Source organism: Mytilus galloprovincialis, chromosome 9 (assembly GCF_965363235.1).
Source record: "Mytilus galloprovincialis chromosome 9, xbMytGall1.hap1.1, whole genome shotgun sequence".
NCBI lineage: Eukaryota > Metazoa > Mollusca > Bivalvia > Mytilida > Mytilidae > Mytilus > Mytilus galloprovincialis.
This window is the reverse complement of record NC_134846.1, coordinates 9,631,149-9,655,243: the sequence shown is the minus strand read 5'-3', so window position 1 is coordinate 9,655,243 and position 24,095 is coordinate 9,631,149. Positions and strand designations below refer to the sequence as shown.

General features: G+C 32.0%; 2 protein-coding genes across 21 annotated transcripts in view; both read left to right on the top strand.

Moving 5' to 3' along the window:
- LOC143044369 (uncharacterized) overlaps window positions 1-24,095 on the top strand; it is a 165,691-nt gene that overhangs the window by 7,687 nt on the left and 133,909 nt on the right. For 18 of the 20 annotated variants that reach the window (XM_076216346.1, XM_076216344.1, XM_076216341.1 and 15 more), the window contains exons 6-9: window positions 10,150-10,278; window positions 10,958-11,080; window positions 12,080-12,205; window positions 23,348-23,476. In XM_076216346.1, coding sequence (XP_076072461.1) covers window positions 10,150-10,278; window positions 10,958-11,080; window positions 12,080-12,205; window positions 23,348-23,476 — 507 coding nt within the window. The remainder of the gene's footprint in view (window positions 1-10,149; window positions 10,279-10,957; window positions 11,081-12,079; window positions 12,206-23,347; window positions 23,477-24,095) is intronic. The other 2 variants (XM_076216330.1, XM_076216333.1) reach the window with 2 other exon arrangements.
- On the top strand, window positions 2,715-3,350 carry LOC143046426 (uncharacterized). The gene has a single exon (XM_076219589.1). The coding sequence runs from the start codon at window positions 2,715-2,717 to the stop codon at window positions 3,348-3,350; it is 636 nt and encodes a 211-aa protein (XP_076075704.1).

Sequence of the window (24,095 nt, the reverse complement as noted above, 5' to 3'; positions counted from 1 at the left end):
ATGCCATAAAGGATATAGTCAGTAACCCAACCCCACCCTCAACCACAGCGAAAATTTATGAAACATTTTTAATCAACATAACTTTTTTTTCATTTTTTAGATTCGAGATACGTTGTTGTACGTCACAGCAATACCCATGGCTTGGTTTATTCACGCATGGATTGTCCTAGACATTAAAAGAAGGCGGTGGTAGTGAAAACATGTATTAAACTTAAATGTAAGTTGCAAAATTATTCAGTGTACTTGATTATACTTGAAAGGGGCATTATGTACGATATATGTAATAAAATAAATACATGTACGAAAAAACAGATGCATATTATCGAGTGTATGCATCGTAAACTGTTTGTTTAAGACTTTTAATACGACCGCAACATTTGTTTTAGTTATATTGCTACCATTATAGGTCAATGTACGCTCTTCAACACGGAGCCTTGACTCAAACAAACAATAAGCTATAAAGAGCCCCAAAGTACTAGTGTATACCCATTTAAACGGGAAAACCGACGGTCTGGTCTATATAATACACATTTTACTATATCCTTTAAGAACCTACCCCAGGTGAATTCTGCATTTGGATAACTGCTTAAAAATCCTGTTCATGAGCACTATCCTCGACAAGGATACTATAATAACCCTTTTTGATTTTTTTTATGCATGTTTTGATTAACAGTGATAGATTATAAATAAAAGCTATTTTATAATGAATGTAAAGCTGCTTCTGGTGCATGCCCAAGAAACACTAAACATTACGGGTTATGTGACGACATATATTATTAATTCATACATATTTCACGTTATGGGTTTTTTTGTTTGTATTATCTATATTGTAATTTTTTTTAATATACATATCACTGTTCTGATAATGCCCATAATGGGCCCTCTATAGGAAATAAAATTGATCTTATCTTACATGCTGATATATACTAGTCAACAAAAGAAACGATACACGACTTTGAAATAAAATTTATCAAAAAGTATTAAATATAAAACAAAATGAAATACACTATTCTAAAAAGCTTTCATTTGCAATGTATGCACATGTGAAAATGAAAATCAAAACTTGTCGGAAAGTATCTAAATTCCCTGTAAACGACTATAGGGTGCAAATAAGTTTTGCGGAAAGTTGAATAAAAAATCGACACGTAATTTTCAAAGTACTAAATAAAATTTCAACTTTGTTTAAAAATATTCAATATGCTAATCAAGTTGTGTTTCATGTTGGAACTAATGGGTTGAAATATTGTTTTTTCAAATTTTTGGGAAAAAAAGTGGTTTTTTGAAATCTCAAAAAATGCAAAAAAATGTTTTTTTTTTATTTTTGTCTCAAATCAATGCTTTGGATATGAAAACAACACACAGTAAATTTGGAACATTTCGGATTGGTTTTAAGATTGTGACCGCTTTTTGAATATCCCTTTACACATACTGTCTATGGTAAATCAGTTGATAATGTATACATTTTAACGATTTCTCGTGGGGCCGAACTTTGGTAAACAAATAAACGAAGAAACTGTATGATTTTTAAAAACAAATTGATGGCAAACATTGTCTTTACCTTTAAATGAGAGGTTGGCATCATTAGTTGAAACTTCTGTTTTTCAAATTGTCGTTTTATGTAAATTTTGTAAAAAACAAAAAAAAAAATCGTCAAAAAACATCACGAAAGCAAAAAAACAATTTTTTTTTAAACGGATTTATATTTCCATTATGATTAAGTATTACTACCTTCTATATTGGTCCTATAAACGGAAAACTTTATCTTAAATTTGAAAAAAAGTCTTGTATCGTTTCTTTTGTTGACTAGTATATTTTTTTGTTTTACATTAATCAATAATATTTGTTTACATTTTTCCAGGTGACTGATGGCTAAAGACTTCAAGTGTGTGGTTTGTGGGAGATGTCATCTAAAATTCAGACGTAAGATAACAACTAAAGCACTGAAGCAGTTTGCAAGAAAAAGAATTGAGCGAAACCTTGAAGAAAATGATGTGATATGTGAGAAGTGTAGATCAATATACAGGAAAACATTTAAAAAAGTAAACAATGAAGAGAAAGTTTCAAACTGTCGTTTCGGGTGTATTTCAGATGACAGTGACTCTGCGTTCGTTATAAATACGAAAGAAGCCGTATCCATGAAAATATTAAGTCCAAAAAAAATTGAACTGAATATTTCTTCCACTCACACATCACATAAATTCTGTATTGTATGCAAGAAGGAAGATACCAGTAGAAATAAGTTATCCAAAGTTCTTTTACAGGCAAGAACCCAAGCCTTTATAAAAAATGCGGTTTTCATAGATGGGAATACACGCTGTTGCAAACATCATTTATCTGAACAACTTTTCGACGACACATCACTTCAAGCATTAACTGCAAAATACACTACAACATATATGAATTCTGATATAACTTCATTATTAGAAAATGTAAGAAAAACCTTGGCAACCTCTCATATCCTGAATTTTGACAATCCATTATCATTGTCTGATGGTGACTATTACAATCTAACTGGATTATCAAAGCAGCAATTCAATAAACTCTCCTCATATATTGTATCAGCACGTCAAACCAATGTTAGGTCTGTACGCACATGTATAGCTGTCTTGTTAACAAAACTAAGGACAGGACTTCCAAATCATATACTTGGAACACTATTTTCGTTAACCAAAAGCCAAGTGTAAAGATGTATTCATAGTGCCAGAGTTTCCCTTATGCAGGATTTTGAACCACATTTCTTTGGGTTTCAGCACATAAGCCACGAAGATTTTGTTCAGAACCACACCACTCCAATAGCAAAAACTCTGTTTGCCAATGATTCTGAAGATGCTGCAACTATTGTCATAGACGGTACTTATATCTACCGTCAGAAAAGCGCTGATTATGAATTCCAGAGGTTATCATACAGCCTTCATAAAAACAGACCGCTAGTTAAACCAATGGTCATAGTAGGAACAGATGGATATATCCTGTCAGTACTGGGTCCCTATTTTGCAAACGGAAAAAATAATGACGCAGCAATAACAAAGCACATGATTTCTTTCAATGTCGAAGGCATGAATGAGTGGCTAGAGACTAGCGATGTTTGTGTGGTCGACAGGGGATTTAGAGACGTGGTAGACTTCTTAAGGGAACAAGGGTATAACGTAGAAATGCCCGTTTACCTGAAGCAGGGATTAAAACAGCATCCGGTAGAAGAAGCCAACGCCAGCAGACTAGTAACCAAAGTGAGATGGGTCGTTGAAAATGTGAATGCACGAGTTAAACAATGGAGGTTCTTCGACAAGGTAGTTTCTAACCATTTCATCCCAATCATTGGTGATTTATTACAGATTGTATGCTGTTTGTAACAAGTTCAGGCCACCACTTGCTGTACATACCCTGAGGATAAAAGTATTGCCAAAGCAATGCTTAAAAAATGCAAAAAGGGAAATGCAATCCAAAAGATGGTGACGGAAGAAGGCTTATTGACCAATTACAAATTAGTTGATGCATCAAATGTTTTAGATGAACTAGCTGATTTTCCAGTACTGCGTATGGATAAACTACGAGAAACAACCATGGGGGTAAATCAGCTTAAACAGGCCCCTAACTATGTAACAGAACACGAGGGTGAAGACGGAAATTTTGAACTGTATGTGTGCAAAATCAAAGAAAACCTGCTCAAAATTAAAATACAATCTAGGCATACATGGCATAGTAACAAACTTTCCCATACTGTCTTCATAAGTTACAGTGACGAAGGAGATATAGAAGGATGGTATTGTACATGCAAATCGGGAACACAAGTAGTTGGTTGTTGTGCACATTTTACAAGTGTGCTATGGTATCTGGGGTATAAAAGACTTGAACAGCAGTCTGGATCAAGGAGAGACTTTGAAACATCTGTTTTAGATGCATCTCACATACCGAGTTCTGATGAAAGTGACTGTGATTCTTTGCCAGAGGAGTAAAATAACTAATACAAACTGTGTGTATGTGACAGCTACTCTTCACTTATATTTTAGGGCACAACTTTAATTAAAATTCTGTTTGTCAAGAAAATGTTTAAATAAGTCATTTATTCACATATTTTATGAGTGTTTACAAATAGCTAAAGTATTAGTCTCAATATTTACCAAATCATGCTGAGTTAGTCATTATATTGTGGTTAAATTACTGATCTATAATGAAATGGTCTAAACTTATTCATGTTAGTGAATTTTATCGTCAAGGTTAGTAAACAATATTTTCATATAACTTTCGGTGTACTTAAAATTGGTATATCGAAATCTCAGACGATAAGGAGTACAGAGTTCGAAGCTATTAAAAACAATGTTGTTCATATATATATTTAACTTATATGAGAGTGTTGTATTTTGTATAAGAAAAGACTGTTCAATTAAAATGTATTAACATAAAACTAGAGGCTCCAAAGAGCCTGTGTCGCTCACCTTGGTCTATGTGAATATTAAACAAAGGAAGCAGCTGGATTCATCACAAAATTGTGTTTTGGTTTTGGTGATGTGTTTGTACATCTTACTTTACTGATCATTCTTGCTGCTTACAATTATCTCTATCTATAATGAACTTTGCCCAGTAGTTTCAGTGGAAAATGTTAGTATTGATTTACAAATTTTATGAAAATTGTTAAAAATTGACTATAAAGGACAATAACTCCTTATGGGTCAATTGACCATTTCCGTCATGTTGACTTATTTGTAAATCTTACTTTGCTTAACATTATTGATGTTTACAGTTTATCTCTATCTATAATGATATTCAAGATAATAACCAAAAACAGCAAAATTTCCTTAAAATTACCAATTCAGGGGCAGCAACCCAACAACGGGTTGTCAGATTCATCTGAAAATTTCAGGGCAGATAGATCTTGACCTGATAAACAATTTTACCCCATGTCAGATTTGCTCTAAAGGCTGCGGTTTCAGAGTTATAAGCCAAAATCTACATTTCACCCCTATGTTCTATTTTTAGCCATGGTGGCCATCTTGGTTGGTTGGCCGGGTCACCGGACACAATTTTTAAACTATATACACTAATAATGATTTTGGCTATGTTTGGTTAAATTTGGCCAAGCAGTTTCAGAGGAGAAGATTTTTGTAAAAGTTAACGACGACGGACGACGACGGACGACGGACGACGGACGACGCCGGACGACGGACGACGCCGGACGCCGGACGCCAACTGATGAGAAAAGCTCACTTGGCCCTTCGGGCCAGGTGAGCTAAAAAGTAGAACGCTGTTATGTAATAGTCATGGATCAAATATATTTTGTGTTTCCATGATACCCACTGAATTTATAAGTCTAACATAAGTCAAAAACCTTACCTGTTTGTAGCAATGGAAAATGATTTCTGTTGGTTTTAAAGTTTAGAATATAAGATGGTACAAACTAGAATAATAATAGTCTTGAAATGATTTTAATATGTTTGTTAAAACACTTTCCCTTCTGACTTGCTGTTATTGCTAAGGAAATACTAATAAATATATACATGATGTTGATAACTAGAACTACAAAAATCAAACACAAGCCGTTACTCAAGATTTTGATATTGCCTAATAAAGTCATCAGTGGTGTCCAGAGATCATGGCCATTACTAGATTGAAGCTAATATTGTAACACAACTCATACTAAATATGCATCTTGATATTTTTAAGCATTTGACACCACTTACAGCATTTTAAATATTTCAAAACCATTTCAAAGAGATAGTTCACCAATAAATGATATTTTATGGTATTCAGTAAAATCTGTTGCTAAGCAAGAAACTGTTATTGTGAAAAAATTGCTCTAAGAAAAGATCTTCTAATGAACTTTTACGCAGTTATACGCAGTAAAGAGACTGACTAAAAAGACCTGTAACATACTAGTATCTTATAAATTGTTAACCGTTGCTATGCGCCATTTATGTTGCTACGTTGTTGTCAAGCATTTATACAATAGAGCAACAATTAAACTGACATTTTCATTTCTTACCAATTGTTATTTTTGAACATGCATTCTGTTCTCGCATTTATTTTTATTAGTGCAATAAAATGACTACTTCATTTGCAGTTAGCTTTAATTTAATATTTTATGCTGTTGCTAAGCAACATTTGTGTTGTTAGGCTCAATATAAACCTAGTAAAAAAAGATAAGGATTACTCACACATTGTATTATAATGTAACACCATTATATGAACACAAACAATGCTAGATGCATACTTAAAAAGACAAAAATCACCTTTAATTAACCGTTACTTGGGAATATTTCTGTTGTTAAGTTGTTGCTAAGCATCTTTTAAACTCAAATTGAAGTGACTATTCATTTGTAACTTCAAGTTATTCTCAAACCAACCATCTTATCTGGAAATATGGTTATTTGTACAGATACAGTAATTCATATCTGCTTATTCTATTATATAATGAAAACGGTTGCTAAGCATCCTTCTTTTTAACGGAGCATAAAAAAATCATTTTTTGTCTAAGTTTGTATACTAAGGCTAGCAATGGTATGAATTAAGGCTTCTTTGGAGAAGGGGCCAAAAACGCCCCTTATCATACCTTCTCCTTTTAGAATTAAGTTTCACGTTTGAGATATAGATGTCAAGATTCAGGAAAGGGTAGTGTTTATTTTTAGTATTAGCTTTGTTAAAATTCAGTTCAGCATGATAAATCACTTAAGTGTACTTACTGACGTCATCATTATTGAGAGACAATATGTCATCCAAATATCTGAAAGTGTTATTAAATTTATGTATTCGATGTTGTTTCGATAGGTCTTTCATGAATTTTGTCATAAATTGTAACTCATAACAATACAGAAACAGGTACGCAATAAGTGGTACACAGTTCCCAATCGGAATTCTGATACCTTGACGATATACGGCATCTCCATAGCGAACACAAATGTTATCTTGTAGAAATTCAAAGCAGTTATCGTATCAGAGCAGGCCCAACTAACATAGTTGGTTTCGTTTGTTATTACTAAACCATGACCTAAAAGAGTTTGAACATTTTTATTCGCATTTTGAGTTTTTTTTTTTATTTAAGGTGTATGAATTTTTCTTAATAAGATAATGAGGCAAAGTTGTAAATAGGGTAGAAAAATCAAAACTGTGGACACATTTTAAATCACCAATATAAGCATGTAATTCATCAAGTACTTCTAACGACCTTGTGATAATCTGAAAGTTATTAATTCCACTATTTTCAAATTAAGGCTTTATTTGAACAAATTATTACCAGGTGTTTGATTGCACCAAGTGCACTAGTAAATATAATAGACAGTTTAGTAGTGAAACAATGGCTTGAAGACGAAATAAATGTATATTTGTAAGGTGTTTTGTGCAGCCAGTACGTCGTTAAAACTTTCATTGTACTTGGTTCGGCTTGTAAAGAGGGAGATAAAAGTTAATGTTTGTTACATACATGTATGTCATTTGCTTCAGTTGAAATGTGGTGAATTGGTGATTTCCTTTTGCAAAACCGCAATGTAAGGGGTTAAATCAATTACAAAATTGAGCTATTTTGATAATACTGAGCTCCCTCTTATTTGTTATATTTACAAGAAATCTACCAGGAAATTTGTGTTTAATTATAGCCAATTGTGTAAAGATGTTAATATCAGTGGAAATACACCTACTTCATGTAATTGCAGTAATTCAAAATACATTTATGGACCCATTTCCAATGTTATAACAAGAGACCTTAACATTGTTCAAGACCGAGAGTTGAAATCATTCCTCAGTAAAGGACCTAAATATCGTCCCCCTTCAACTATTAATTGGAATGAGTGTGGTGATATCATCCACGACTCACTCCGTAGTTATTGTTTGTAATGGATAAAACTTGAAAAAATCTTTGGACTCTTTTTTTAATTCATTAATTATAAACATTGTTGATATACGTATTAAACATTTTAAAGAACATTTTACTCTTAAAAATAACCACAATAAACCTATTTCTCGTATCAAACATAGACTAAAAGAACTAGCCAAGGAATTTGTTTTTGTCCCGGCCGATAAAGCTGCTAATAATATCATTATTGTTTGACGTAAATTTTACATTGAGGTTCTACAAAAAGAAATCACCAATTCACCAACATTCCAACTGACTCCATTTTCAGAAAACGACATCTGTAACAAACATAAACTTTTAGCTACCGCTTTACAAGCAGAACCAAAAACAATGAAAGTCCCAACTATGTATTGGCTTCCGAAACTTCACAAAACACCTTACAAATATAGATTTATTTCGTCATCAAGCCATTGTTCCACTACTAAAGTATCTATTCTTCTTACCAGTACACTTGGTACAATCAAAAACCTGATAATAAATTGTTCAAATAAAGCCTTCGAAAATAGTGGAATTAATTACTTTTGGAGTGTCAAAATCTCGTTGGAAGTACTTGATAAATTGCATGCCTCCATTGGTGATTTTGAATCTGTTCAAAGTTGTGATTTTTCTACCCTATATACTACATTGCCTCACATTCTCATTAAGCAAAAAATCACACAACTAATTAAATGGGCATTTAAAAAGTCAGAATGTGAATATATATGTTCAAACTCTTTTAGGTCATTTTTTAGTAGCAATAAACAAAAAAACTATGTCAATTGGACATGCTTTGATACTATATCTGCTCTTGAATTTTTACTTGATAATATCTTTGTTCGCTTTGGAGATTCCGTATATCGTCAGGTATACGGAAGTCCAATGGGGACAAACTGTGCACCACTTATTGCGAACCTGTTTTTGTATTGCAATGAGTTACAATTTATGACAAAAATCAGCAAAGACCCATCGAAACAACATCAGATACACAAATTTAATAATACTTTTAGATATTTGGATGATATTTTAGCTCTCAATAATGACGACTTCAGTATGTATACTAAAGAAATTTATCCTGTTGAACTTACTTTGAATAAAGCTAATACTAACAATGACCACTGCCCTTTCCTCGATCTTGATATATATATATATATCATTAACGGAAAGCTTAATATTAAAATTTATGATAAAAGAGATGATTTCTCATTTCCCATCGTTAATTATCAATTTTTAGATGGTGACGTTGTTTGTCACCATCTTACGGAGTTTATATATCTCAACTTGTACGATTCGCTCGTGTATGTAACAATGTTTTAGATTTTAACGAGAGAAAATTATGCATTACTGAAAAATTATTACTCCAGGGTTTTCGATATCACAAACTAGTCAAAACATTTACTAAATTTTATCATCGATATAAGGACATCATTCGTACATGTAAATATAGCTCAACATGCAGACTTCTTATACGTTCAGGTATTTCACATCCAATTTTTTATGGAAATATTCTTTATAAAGCACAAAAATGTCAGTATTCACCTCAGAAGCTAACAAAACCTTTAAATAGACTTATTAAGAAGGGATATAGTTACGATACTGTTGTCAGGTCATTAAAGATTGCATATTTTGGCGTTAATATTGATTCACTTATAGGGTCTTTGAATCGGAACTAAACACATTTATTCTTAATAAACCAGTTGTTGGCATGACACGGGTTATGTTCTTCTCATATATGTTATGATGGTATGATACTAAACCCCTCACGGGGAGGATTGTACCTGATATTCATATGATGAAGACATAATTTTTTAATCAGTTTAATTGAGGTCCGGAGCTGGCATGTCAATTAACTGCTAGTAGTCTGATGTTATTTATGCATTATTGTCATTTTGTTTATTTTCTTTGGTTACATCTTCTGACATTAGACTCGGACTTCTCTTGAACTGAATTTTGATTTGCGTATTGTTATGCGTTTACTTTTCTGCATTGGCTAGAGGTATAGGGGGATGGATGAGATCTCACAAACATGTTTAACCCCGCCGCATTTTTGCGCCTGTCCCAAGTCAGGAGCCTTTGGCCATTGTTAGTCTTGTATCATTTTAACTTTTAGTTTCTTGTGTACAATTTGGAGTTTAGTATGGTGTTTACTATCACTGAACCAGTATATATTTGTTTAGGGACCAGCTGAAGGATGCCTCCGGATGCGAGAATTTCTCGTTGCATTTAAGACCTGTTGGTGACCTTCTGCTGTTGTCTGCTCTATGGTTGGGTTGTTGTCTCTTTGGCACATTCCCCATTTCCATTCTCAATTTAAATATCTTATTTTTATTAAGATTTCGACTGTGGCAAATACAGAACAAAATGCCAGGATGGTCTTCAGTGCATAGATATAATGAAAGGTTTATGTAATGGTAAAACAAATTGTAATGATGGATCCGATGAAACACCAGACGTCTGCAATGGTAAGAAATGCAATGGAATTACAGAGTGTAATGTATTTTACAAACACCAAAAAAAAAAAAAAAAAAAAAAAAAAATTAAACAACTGTGATTCACATTGAGCCAATTCATTCCTTTAATGAACCTACTCAATTATAATCAACATGATTAATAATCGGAATTCATATCAATGTATCAATCCAACAATACCAAATATCAACATCGAAATCTGTACAAATTTAACTCTTTGTGATAAAATAACTTCAAGGATTGAGATAACAATATGAACAATATACTTTTATAATACTCACAATACATATGTTTAGATCCAGATATAGTGATATATCAGGAACGAATGGAGTTTTTTTTATCATAATACAAAAATGTGTGTTTTGCTGCAGGATCCCCATTATTGTCACATAATGTCTGTTTTTGATTTTTTCGATTTTTGTCATACAAGTGGGGGTTTTACTAGCTGTATTATTTTTTAAGTGCAATTGATATAACAAATGAATTTAATTTTCAAATAAGCATTTACAATTGTTAATTTCCCATAGACAAGGGCAACATAAGAACTATTTTGTTAACAATTAAGATATCAAATGATAGATTTTCTCACGAAATAGTAATGCTTCAAATCACTTAACAAACTAAACCTGTTTTCATTGATTTTATCTATGTATGATTTTTTTTAAATTTCAGACTATTCGTGTCCAGATCATACAGTTAAATGCAGAGATAATATACAGTGTATTTCTAAACGGGATTTATGTGATCAATATAACACTTGCAATGATGGATCTGACGATGAAGAATTGTGCAAAGGTATATGCATATATGAAAAGGTTATATAGGGTATTTGCATCGACATCAAGGTAAAATCACAAAATACTTAACTCCGATAATTATTCATAAACGAAAGTCCCTTATCAAATGGCAAAATTAAGAGCTCAAACTCATCAAATACATGGATAACAACTATCATATGTCTGATTTGGTACAGACATTTTCTTATTTAGAAAATGATGGATGAAATCTGAGTTTACAGCTAGCTGAACCTCTCAAAAAGACTTTAATCAACACAACTTCTAAAGTACATGAAATAATTGGATGAAAGTTACTTAAAATCAGCTCGTGATTGTTGTCTCATAAGTCAGACAGTTGAACGCTTTCAAGTAATGCAATTTAACTGCAATACCCTTTCCCTTTTCACGAATTCGACCTTCCGAATTAGACTAATTACCGGATTTGTAATAAAATAAGCACCACGACGGGTATCACGTTTAAAGTAGGATCTACTTACCCTTCCGGAACACCTGAAACCACACCAAGCTTTTGGTGGGGTTCGTGTTGCTTAGTCCTTAGTCTTCCATGTTGTGTCTTTTATACTATTATTTGTCTTTTTGTCTTTTTATTCATAGCCATGTCGTTGTCGTTGTCATTTTATTTTATATCTTATAAGTTTGACTCTCCCTCTGGTATCTTTCGTCCCTCTTTTAATTATGTTAACACGAAACTCAGCTACTGTCCCGATTATATATACAAAAAAAAAAAAACACACACAAACAAAATACAAACCAGCATATTTGAGTATAAATAAAAATGACGCTTTATCCATTGTATTCCTTCAAAGTGCTTTTCTGTTTTCACCTTCGTCAGGAACAGCTACTCCAAAGACTTTATAGCCGATTTAAAAGAGACTAATCGAAGGTACAGCAAATAGGATATGGTTAAAGCCAAATCCGACGGAGTTAAAACCTTTGTTTCTTTATAGTTGGTAAATAAATGTAGAGAGAGCAAACACAATTTAATTGTACTTTGCAGTTTCTCCTTGTCCACAAGACCAGACCAAATGTGGCAATGGTCTGCAGTGTGTCGACACGAGAAGCTTTTGCGATGGCGAGGAGGACTGTTCAGACGGTTCTGATGAAGATGAGGAAATGTGTAAAGGTTAGTTGGAAAAAATAACAGGTTTTTTTCCATATCATAAGAATATTTTAAAATCAACTGTCAATAAGAAAAATATAACTTGAAACAAACGTTATGTTTAATATATAATCGACGAAAGGGTTTACTGATATTGGCTGCTCTATGGTCGGGTTGTTGTCTCTTTGGCACATTCCCCATTTACATTCTCAATTTTATGATATATGTGTTTGTCGGGGATTAAAAATCGCATTTATCTAGATAGTTTATACGATTGAAATAAAATTGATAATTATGAAAAACATAATCTTTTCCCAACCCATGTCAGATACACATTCAGTATCATACATATTTTCTTTCTTTTATTATCTCGGATTATTAATTATAGTTGTTTAAGTGGATTTTGTTTTGTTTTGCATTGTCATGTTTTATCTTTGGTTAACTAATGGTCGTAAATGATCCTTTGCTCACGTTCATTTTTTATACTAAAAATACAAAAATACCGAACTTACAAAAATACCGAACTCCAAGGAAAATCGAAAACGGAAATTTCTATAACAAATTGTAAAATAATATGCCCGAACACATGAAAAGAATAAACAAAAATTGTCATATTCCTTACTTGGTACAGGCCATTGTCTTTTGTAGAAAATGGTAGGTAAAACCTAGTTTTATAGTTAATCAAAACTCTCAATGAAAGTCGAATCCAATTCTATTAAATTGACAACAATGTTTAATCTAATGTATTGCTTCTCCTTTTATGACTTGACAATTTTTTGTTTAATTTACTCTGACCTACAAAATATTCATTTGAATACTGGACATCATGAATTAACAATGAACTTGCTGTTGATAACTTCGATTTTTCTTTTTATATTAAGGGGGCTCTCTGGTATAGATAGACGTTTTTAAAATAGGATTTCACTATTTCATTTTTTTTCTTCTATAAATGAACTTGATCATATACTTAATAGGAAAAAAAAACGATTGAAAAAAATGGACCTACCGTTCATTTATGCTCACAATCTGCCTTCGAAAAAAGCATGCAATTTTGTTAAGTTTTGTTTTTGTTGAACTAATAGGAGAAATATAAGTAATATCAAAATCAAAAACAACTAAGCTACATAAAACGCTTAAATTTTACAAGAGTTTAGTTTAGGTACAGGTTATTTGAAAATAATGATAAAAATTATATATATATAGATCACCGATAATTTAAAAAAAAGATATTTCAATGTTAATGCAAAAAGACAATTTTACACCAAAGGAAGACAGTTTGGACCTTTGTCAATGATATTTACATTTTTGAATTCATCTGGAACCAAAACGAATCGATTGTTTTCATTGATTTTTGTAAGATATCATAAAGTAAGAATTAATATAGTAATAATTAAAATATATATAATGAAAAAAAAAATGTCATACCGTGTCCAGTCGTGTTCAGATTTTAATAATTTGGACAAAAAACGAGTGAAACTTTCCAAGTGTTTATCAGGGGTTGCTCCCCTTTTAAGAATAAAATAAAAATTAGAAAGAAGACGGTTTATAATAAGTGAAAAGTCTACCACGTCCACTTAATCATGTTAATTAAATATAAAAATAATCAATTTTAATTCTTCCTTCTTCCTATTTTTTATATTATAAGCCCAAAGTCATACTGCTGCACAAATCGCTGTGAATTGAGTTAAAAATCAACAGATTCAGTGCCGAAATAATATGTATTTAAACAGTAAGATCACAAAAATCGTGGATGGAAATTCAAATTTTAATTAAAATTTGTAAAAAAAAATAATTTGATCACGACAACAATCAGATAGTGTTCAGGAAGCGTCGATATTTAACCGTTTTCAAGCGAATATGTCCCGATAATCCCGTTCTGATTCCGCTTCTAATCCGATTCGTATTTGTCGCCAGGTAAAATTCGACCGAGTTTGTCACGACTGCGTCCCGACTCTACCGAATGTAATCCGACAGAGATCAGACAGTGACCAGACAGTGAACCGACGCTGACGGAAGTTATCCGTTCGAAAACTGTCGGCATATTCGGGATGATCAGGTACTGTCGGAACGTAATTCTATCAAGGTCCGCTCTATTGCATTGCAAACGGCTTTGTCTGGTTTCAGTCGTATTGTATTATGTAATTGTCGGGACTCTGACGTAGGTATCATTGACGAATTTCGTTTTAATAAAGGGACTGTTTTGGAAGGGTTTCGGCAAAAAACGGTTCAAAATCGACAAGATCTGGATGCATTCTGGACTCAATCGGCAGAAAAACAGCTATGAAAAATTACTCCAGATCATTCCCGTTCCACAGGACACCGTCCAGAATACACAAAACATCGTTCGGAATTTGATCCGATACAGCAGAATCTGACACGACATAGCCACGATTGTAATCCAACTAGACATAATTGGCTGAGTTGCCCCGGATATTACGGGACGCATCTAACTGTCGGGGTGCTTTGTCGAACTTTTCGGACCCTTCCCGACCCGTAGGAATCTGTTACGAACTAAAACAACTGCGTTCAGACAATGATAGGACATTCCAGATAATTGAGGATACTAATCCGACTTTTTCACTTTTCGTGTCGTATTGCTGTCTGATCTCAAACGGGAGCAATAATCGGCAATGTGTGAACCCCGCATAAACGATTTAACGATACCGTACCTTCCTTTATTTTTATTGTATTCATGTCGGTAAAACATCGTTTTGGCGAAATTTTTTTATACTAAATCGTAGACATGATAGATTGGACACTACAGTACAATATAAGCTGAGCTGGAAATTGCAATTGGTGAGTAGATATGAATAATATGTTAAAACATGTCTTAGAATAATCATGGATCCAAGTTTTCGAAATTCAAAGGAAAAATGTGCATACATGTATGAATCGACGTTCTTTATCACCACATTCGTGCATAGTATCCTGTTCAAAGGCTAAGTTAGAATGTATGTGAGCTTGTTCCGGGACTATTTTACTAGTATAATGGACCCAACCTTGTAAAATCATTGTTCCTGTGATTGGAACCCACTTGTTGGAACCCCCCTTTTTTTTGAAGATCAATTCCTTTGAAAGGGTACACATAGACGTTTATATACAATAGTTCAAGAAAAATACAAAAAACATTTTTGTAGAAATAAGCGTTGTTTTATTCAAAGAAAATAATAAGAAAATTGAATTGTGACTTTTTGTCCTGTGACTTTTTGTCCTGTGACTTTCTGTCCTACATTCTTTGAATCTGCCCTTTTAAATGGTTGGACCCACCCCTATTCATTAACTTACTGTTAAACCCTAACATGTGGGGCATTCAGAAGGTTTTGATTGAGCTGGATTGCCTATTACAAGACATAACCCTACATATTGTTCATGTTGATAGTCCAAATAATTATGACGTCTTGGAAGGCTGTTTTAAATATTTGCTTTGATATCTTCCTGCGTTGTAAGGCATCAAAGAAAAAAAAATATAATAACCTTTCAAGATTACTTAATCATTTGTACTAACATATTGTATATTAATGTATTGATAACTATCACATCCTAAATTTGCATGAAATATTTGCCACTGGATTTTTTTATAACCAATAACCAACTAATCTTCACATGTACATATATGTATAGCCGCTGGTGTGTGATGTACAATAATTACTATCATTAAGTAGAATTTGACAAAATTTAAGTTGAATATTACTACAACATGTACAAACATGACAAATCAAATAGTTACATATATAAAATATGGTAAAAATAATTAATTTAATGACTTATTTCAATTTGGTCCTTGCTCAAGATTGCATTTTTAATATGTTTTTCAAATGATTACTGAGTCATGGAAACCAGGATAAGAAAACATGAATATATTTTATAGTATTAAAGCATTGAAAATGAATATTTATTAGATGGTAACGGTTTCATCATGTAACTAAATAAGGATTCATTTTGAACAAGTGTTATGGAGGTTGCATCTTTTCTCAAAATGAAATAAAAATATCTGTAAGTATTATAGCATGTTAAAGTTGGGTAATAACACTCTGCACATGGCACGCAGATGTGTCTCATATTATCAATCCAAAGAACTTTTAAACAAATCAGTGTGGCCTATTTATTTTCATGTGAACTATATATGTCAGTTTTTATATAAAGTTTGCCCTGTGAGCATGATAAGTCAAAAGTCATCTTTTTACATTGTTTTACTTGTTTTTGGTCTTGGGCTGCTGTTTCTCTATTTTATTTATAAATTTATATTTTATATACACCTGTTTAACACTCAGTATGTGGGGAAAACAAATATAAAAATCTTTCTGTAAGGCAAGCATATTTTTTTAGGTAAACGGACAGAAAGTCACAGGACTGATGAAGTTCACAAATTTGATAAGACAAAAAGTCAAAGGACAGAACGTCCTTTCTCAATTTTACACATGATTTGTTGACAATTGTTTGAATATACGAGAGAAAGATCTTGAAATATTTTTGTAACAACTAATTAAAGCAAAATTTAATCATGCAAAAGATATATTTCTTGGCAGAATGAAGCCATTTTAGTATCAAATAACTTTGACATTTTGTTTTCATAACAATTATTTGATCATTATTGATATTTTTGAATAAATTTTGATTACAAAGTTGATTCACATAAATATAGTTCAAGAAATAAAAAAAATATTCTTTTAAATAAGTGTTTTCATGTTCAAAGAAAAATAGTCTCGCTACTTTTTCTTGTAGATAAATACAAGTTAATAAATATAATATTAGATGAGTTTCAGTGCTTTATTCTTAATGTATATATATTTTTTGTAGATAAGATTACACATTGGTTTGAGCATAATTCCCAGCCAGATTATGATGCGAGATATATTATGTATATATAGGAAATATATAGTGTCACTAAGTTACTCTCATACGGTACCTTATTTGTACCTGTAGCTGTAAATTGAGAAACGGTGAATTCATTCATAGTTTTGTGTTACTTATTGCGTAATAACGTAAATAGGGCTAACAGCATTATGCCATGATGTTGACGGGATTTTCTGATTGGACAAAAAGGAAATTGTGAATTTCATAAGAAAGACTACATTTCTTGATGACATTGCATACCTTTGATAATTATTCATTTGAAACAAGTTAATAACAATTTGGAATAAAGAGAATTCATAGTTTTCTTGGAATTATAGTAGTGCATCATATCTTAATTCTATTATTATCTTGGATAGTTATTCATTTAGAACAGAAAATCAGATTAATAAAAATTCATAGTTTCAATGAATACAAGTCAATGTCAATACTAGATGTGCATCATCATGATCATATCTTTGATAATTATTCATTTAAAATAAGAATTTGGATACAATAAGAATTTCTATGTTGGCATTGCTATTGTTGGCTACATGTACCACCAGGGAGTGTTGAACCTCCTTAACTTTCCATGGGGGTCTGTCACGGTCTGTCACTATAAGATAGTGTCACATGCATGATGATGGAAGTTTTTAACAACCTTGACAAGCTTTACATCCCTAAAATGGTTGTTGGTTAAAGTCAAATGACAGCTTGCTGTACTTTTAATAGTCTGAATGTATTTACATGTATTTTGTTAATCTTCTAAATTACTGTCCATTCTGAAACTGGCCTTTTACACTAGTAGTCGAACACATTAAACAATACATGTACTTCAAAGTATCGTCTTATTGTCTCTCCTTACACGAAAGTCATGAAAGTTGGTTGTATGCAAAAACTAGGTATTACAATCTGGGGGTGATTATGCAAGCTATTTTTATAAAGCTTTACATTTTAAAAGCTAAAAGAGCTGAATGTTTCTTATCTTGTTTTCAGATACTAGTAGCTAATATGTTATGATGTGTCAGTCTGTCATTATATGTCCATTGCACCTGACCTCATTGTCATGGTTCAATGACTGCATGAAAAAAATACTGTTATTTAATCAGTGAAACGCTGTCTTATACTGTACGTTTTATATATGTAATTGGATACATTGTTAGCTCACCTGGCCCGAAGGGCCAAGTGAGCTTTTCTCATCACTTGACGTCCGTCGTCTGTCGTCCGTCGTCGTCTTCCGTCGTCGTCGTCGTCGTTAACTTTTTACATTTTGAACTTATTCTAGAGACCACAAATGGAATAAAACCAAACATGGCATGAATGTTCCTTATGAGATGCTGACCAAGTGTTGTTACTTTGTAGCCGATCCATCATCCAAGATGGCCGCCAGCGGGGGACTTAGTTTAACATAGGACCCTATGGGAAATGCATACAAATGACATCTTTTAGGGAACCACTGAATGGAATGAAACCAAACATAGCATGAAAGTTCCTTATGAGATGTGGATCAAGTGTTGTTACTTTGTCTCTGATCGATCATCCAAGATGGCTGCCAGCGGGGGATTAGTTTAACATAGCACTCTTTGGGAAATGCATACAAAAGTCTTCTTCTAGAGAACCACGGAATTGAATGAAATCCAACATAGGATGAATAGTCCTTTCTTTATGAGGTGCTGGCCAAGTGTTATTACTTGGTAGCCAAATTTTATTTATTTTTATATGATTTTAAAAGCCCAAGTAGAGTCAGGTGAACGATACAGGCTCTTGAGAGCCTCTAGTTTGTGTATATGAGTATCTTACAAGGTCTACTTGTCTATCAGGTTTGGTTGACCTGACCTTGACTTTATTTCATGGATAAGTGATCAGGTCATTTCAATTTAATACAATGCTAACATGGTTAGGTTTGTTTCTCAGATACTTCGCAATAAAATGGAGACAGGAAATGGGGAATGAGTCAAAAAGACAACAACTCGACTGAAGAGCAGACAGCAGCAGAAGGTCATCAATGCTATCAGCCACATTGTACATGAATAGGATCACTATTTTTGGCATATGGAATGAATATAAGGTGTACATGTTTGACATTTTTGATTGGCTGGTGTCATTCTGACAATGATACCATTTTCATGGTTTTTATGTTGAGTCATTTTCTCTGTTCCTTTAAACGGTTAACCATAAATTTGGGGTATGGAAGAGCTGTAAAGTGTTCATTATCCGTCATGTCTGTTTTGCATGGTTATTTTGACTGGACTTCATTCTAATGAATTATTGATAATTTAAAGTTTATGTGATACTTATAGACAACTAAAATCTTCTCATTACAGAATTTCATTAAAAAGAATCATGAATAAGGCCACATTTAAAAGAATGTCTGCTTCCAATCCCCAAGGTCTACCCTTGTAAACAGACAAGGAAGGCAGGTTAATTATATTTTTTTTACTGGCTGGCATAGCATGGTCAAATGAATGGTTTGACTTGTCCAGTCAGCGCATCTTTTGAGTTGTTTGTGCTCAATTTGAATGTATTTATTGAGATAATCAATCCTTTTGCCTTCAACACTTTTCAAAAATAGAAAAGATTATTTTTGGGAAAGACAAATAATTTCGATTATTTATGGAAAATAATTTTTTGACCAGGGGGCTTATTTTTGACCCGGGTTTGGGGAGCGGAAACAAACATAATTTTTATTTTGGCCTAAGGAGATATGGTATGAATTTGGATGAGACGACTATCAACCAGAAACCATGTGGACCAAGTGATTAACCTGTTAGTCACTATATAAAAGGTCACTGCACATATCAACAATGACCAAAAACTAAAACTTCATAATGAGCGCCCTATAAAAGGCTCAGCCTGTAATGATGCATCTAACACAGTTAATGTAAAAAATTTAGACAAGAAACCAAACAGTAATGATAATTTGATTTGTACTAGTATACACGAGCTACAAACAAACAAATATATGATAAACAGCAACCAACAAAACAAACTACAGACATTGAAAAAATAGCCTGTGTCAGGGTTGTTCACTGACCATTCTAGCATAAAAGAAAAATATTGAAAAAAAAAACATATATACATGTATACATACAAAAAAAAAAATAAGAACCAAAATATCATGTATGACTATCAACAAAATTTAATCATTATTATATAAGTCATTTTGTCAGTGCTTAATTGTTTTACCGCATGCTGAAGAATATACCAAAACGTTTTGCTGGAAAATATTAATGCCTTCTCAAATCTAACTTGAACTGCACTAATATTAGAATAGTAGAATATATATGTATAAATAAATGTATTACAGGGAGGTTGAATTACCTTCATTTATTTATTCATCATCCACACACGAAATTGTTTCAGAAAAAAATACATCTCTGTATATATAGTACATTAACCTCACTTATCATGCTTATAGGTTTAGATATATGTGATTTATTTTGTGAGACAAGAACTTGCAGTAATCCGATGTTCAGTACTTCATTACTTTGATATTATTTTATGAGAATGTTTCTGTCCAAAATGGTAAAATTTCTAGTGAGTGTACATTGTAGTGAGTCAAATTTGTGTAAGATTTCATAAAAAACGTGCATCCAAATCAGTTCTGCTGGTATTATTGTTTCCATCACTGATTGGACATGAATTTAATCATAATAACCTTTTTGCAGGATTTATGTGACTATTTTCAGGTAAAATTTATCAGGTTTTCTATTGGTTACGTAATATCTCAAAATCCGGCAATCATTTATATGACAAAAGGAGGAAAGATTGATGCGCCTCTCTTTTTGTTCAGTTTAATACCAAAGTTCGTAATTATATTTTCTGACAATGCACATGTATATGTTGTTCCAATTGAGTGACTATTTTGATAACCATTTTTATTTAAGGCCTCGATTTTCACCCTTCATTCTTAAGTACGTTTGAATTTCTACATAGATCACACTTAAAAAAGTTCTGTGTTAAACGTCAAACAATCCACAAAAAAAAAAAAATACATCTAGAGTACACATATAGATCTTTCGTCTGGCAGCACGTATAAAGTAAAACCACAGTATTCGTTAATTATATAAAAGTACAAAATAAATGGAGAAAATACTCTTTTTATTTAGACAAAACAGAGAGAAAACAAAACGGTGTGTAGAAAATACCGCCAATGACTTCTTAGTGCACTAAGGACACACACACGATGTTTTAAGATCACAAAGAACATGGATATAAGAGGATATGAGTAAATACCTCATATCTATAAAGTTTGGTATCAATAGATATTGTAATTTTGAAGTTAAATGATTTTTTAATCAACGCGAGCCACTGGGCACGTGACCAACGGCTTATTGCAACTTCCCAAATCATCATGTTCAATCAACCTTATCCAAAAACAATTGTCTTTTGATCATTACTAATTGATTAATTGATGGTTGTTGTTGATTAAACATAACGGTTAAGCATGGTATAATTTCAAGTTTATGAAAAAAAAAATAAAAAACGAGTTTTGTGTTTACTTTGCCTTTGTTTCATTTTGTGTCTTAGGAAATTGCTATGTAAGCTTCTTTTTTTATTTAAAGAAGCCATTTTTGAGATACAAATTGAGAAAAAAATGCTTTTGAGATTTTTCTTTTTTCATTTACAACAGTAGAGTTTAAATACTATCATTATACCTTAAAAGACATATAAGAGTATGTGGCGTCCGTGGGGTCTTCAAAATCAGATTACAGAAGTAATATAGAAAAACTCCAAGTGGTTAATACTATATTACGTTTTGAAAAGAGAATATAAATCATAACTGTCTTCTATGAACGATAACTTAATAACTGATGTCAATGTTTTTTTTTTAACAATTCATCTTTATTTCAACAATTGAAGATGAATACCATTTTATATTACAATGTAATAAGCATAGTGATGTAAGAAATATAATTCACAATGTGGGAGAACTAAATAATTTAGTTAACTTAATCATATGACTCTAAAGTCCGTTCTGCCATTAGAGACACTAAAGAACTGGACAAATGTGGAAATATAAGATTTTAAGGTTTGGAAATAAATGAAATTTGGGTCACAAATGGTATGTCTACTTGTATTTGAAATATTTTATAAATATGTATAATGCTCATATACATAACTATTAAAGGTTGTTTCACTTCGCTTAGTTATAGCATTTGACAAATAATTTCGTATTCCTATTTTCGTCATCAAATAAAATTTATAATGGAATAAATATATTTTATAAAGACTAAGAAATGAAAAACAAATTATCTACAACAAAAATAAGCGAAATGGGATGTGGTATGGCTGTCAATGAAACACCTATCCACAAAAGTTGAGATTGAAGCAGATGTAAGAAATAAATAGGTCATATTTACAGTCTAAAAATGTGTATAGAGCCTAAACATCAAGCTATACATATGTATACTAGCAATGAAATTGTAAAAAAGTTCGAATCCTAATCTTTGCACCAAACAGAGATAGTTTGGAGTTTTTTCAATGATATTTACATTTTTGAATTCATCTGGAACCAAAACGAATCGATTGTTTTCATTGAATTTTGTAATATATCATAATGTAAGAATTAATATTGTAATAATTAAAATATATATAATAAAATAAATGCATTTTTTTTTCTGAAATATTTGTACCCTCAAGTCGCCTTTGGTGTTACTTTTAACTGCATTTAAGTTAACGTGTATCAAAAATCAATGCAAAAGATTGATGCTTTATAATTACCCTCGATTTCAATGTTATGCAGATTGAAAAAATAAATATCTATAACTATGATAATGTTGAGGATATAAAAGTATGTTAAAAACTAATAAATACGCTTCCACTTTTGAAAAAAAATAAGCATGATTTTGCGTTCCCAAAGGAAATAAAAAACGGAAAAAACAATATCGAGGGATCAACTGCCAACCATTTAAAAAGAAAAAGAGTGAGAAGGCGAACCATTTTAGATAGTACAAGCAACTGCTAATATAAATCTATAATTGCGATAAAACAAAAAGTAAACTTAATACTTTGTTTCAACTAGGAAGGAAAAAGTGTTCATTAGAATTAAATATAAACGAAAACGTTCTTGATTCTGGTAAAAATCCTGTTCTTGTTTATCGCGTTTTAAGTTTATTGGTGTGTAATTGTGTGTCGAAAGAATCATGGATTTAAATTTCGACTTACAGCTTATTGTGTTATTTGGATTTTGCTAATTATTGATGGCTATTATTTTACAATCATGTCTTTTTATCTTTAATTATCGAACAATATCTACTACAACTGTAACAACATGTTTTAAAACCATATATTAATGTAATATTTTACAGATGTTTCATTTATTTTTACATTTAGCATTCATATGCCCTGATTGGCTCAGGAAATGTGCTGATGGACAACAATGTGTCAATAAATACGATAGTTTCTGTAATGGACTTGTACAATGTAACGATAAGTCAGACGAAGATCCAGACTTTTGTCGAGGTACTTTAAGGAAGCTGGGTTGTCATGTTTTGGATTTTTTGTCAGATTTTCGAAATTCTCTGGTTTTAGCCTTGAAAAAATTGCCCGGTGACCCCCCATTTTTCTTTTTGTAAATCTTTTACATGTATAATAATAAGCAATCTGAAACAAGTCTTATAAAATTTTGATTATTTTTTAATAGTTTTTGAGAACTTAAACTTGTCAATGATAAAGCTATGCAAAGTCAAGAGAGAATATTTTCCAGCCAAAACTTCAATGGCGTATATCTCGAAAATAAACACGGTGACCTATATATTTTTTTGCTCTTTGGATTCCTTTATTAATCCCCTATCGATGTAATATAGTGTTTTGAAAAGTTATTTTTTTTAAACTGAGAAGCGAACTCCCTTAAGGATGTATTCTTCTGACGTTTCAGTCTCATTCAGTCTCATTGAAATCTCGTTCTGAAATTATTTCCAAAACATGCGATACAAGTGGAAAATAGCAATGAATTTGATAATTTTCATAATCAAACTTAACTCTGTGAAAGAATTGTGTATTTCCAATAAGTAGTTTTTGAGTAATGAAATTTTCAAATTTTATTACTTAGCAAGTCAGTCTTTTCAGCCGAAATTTTGAG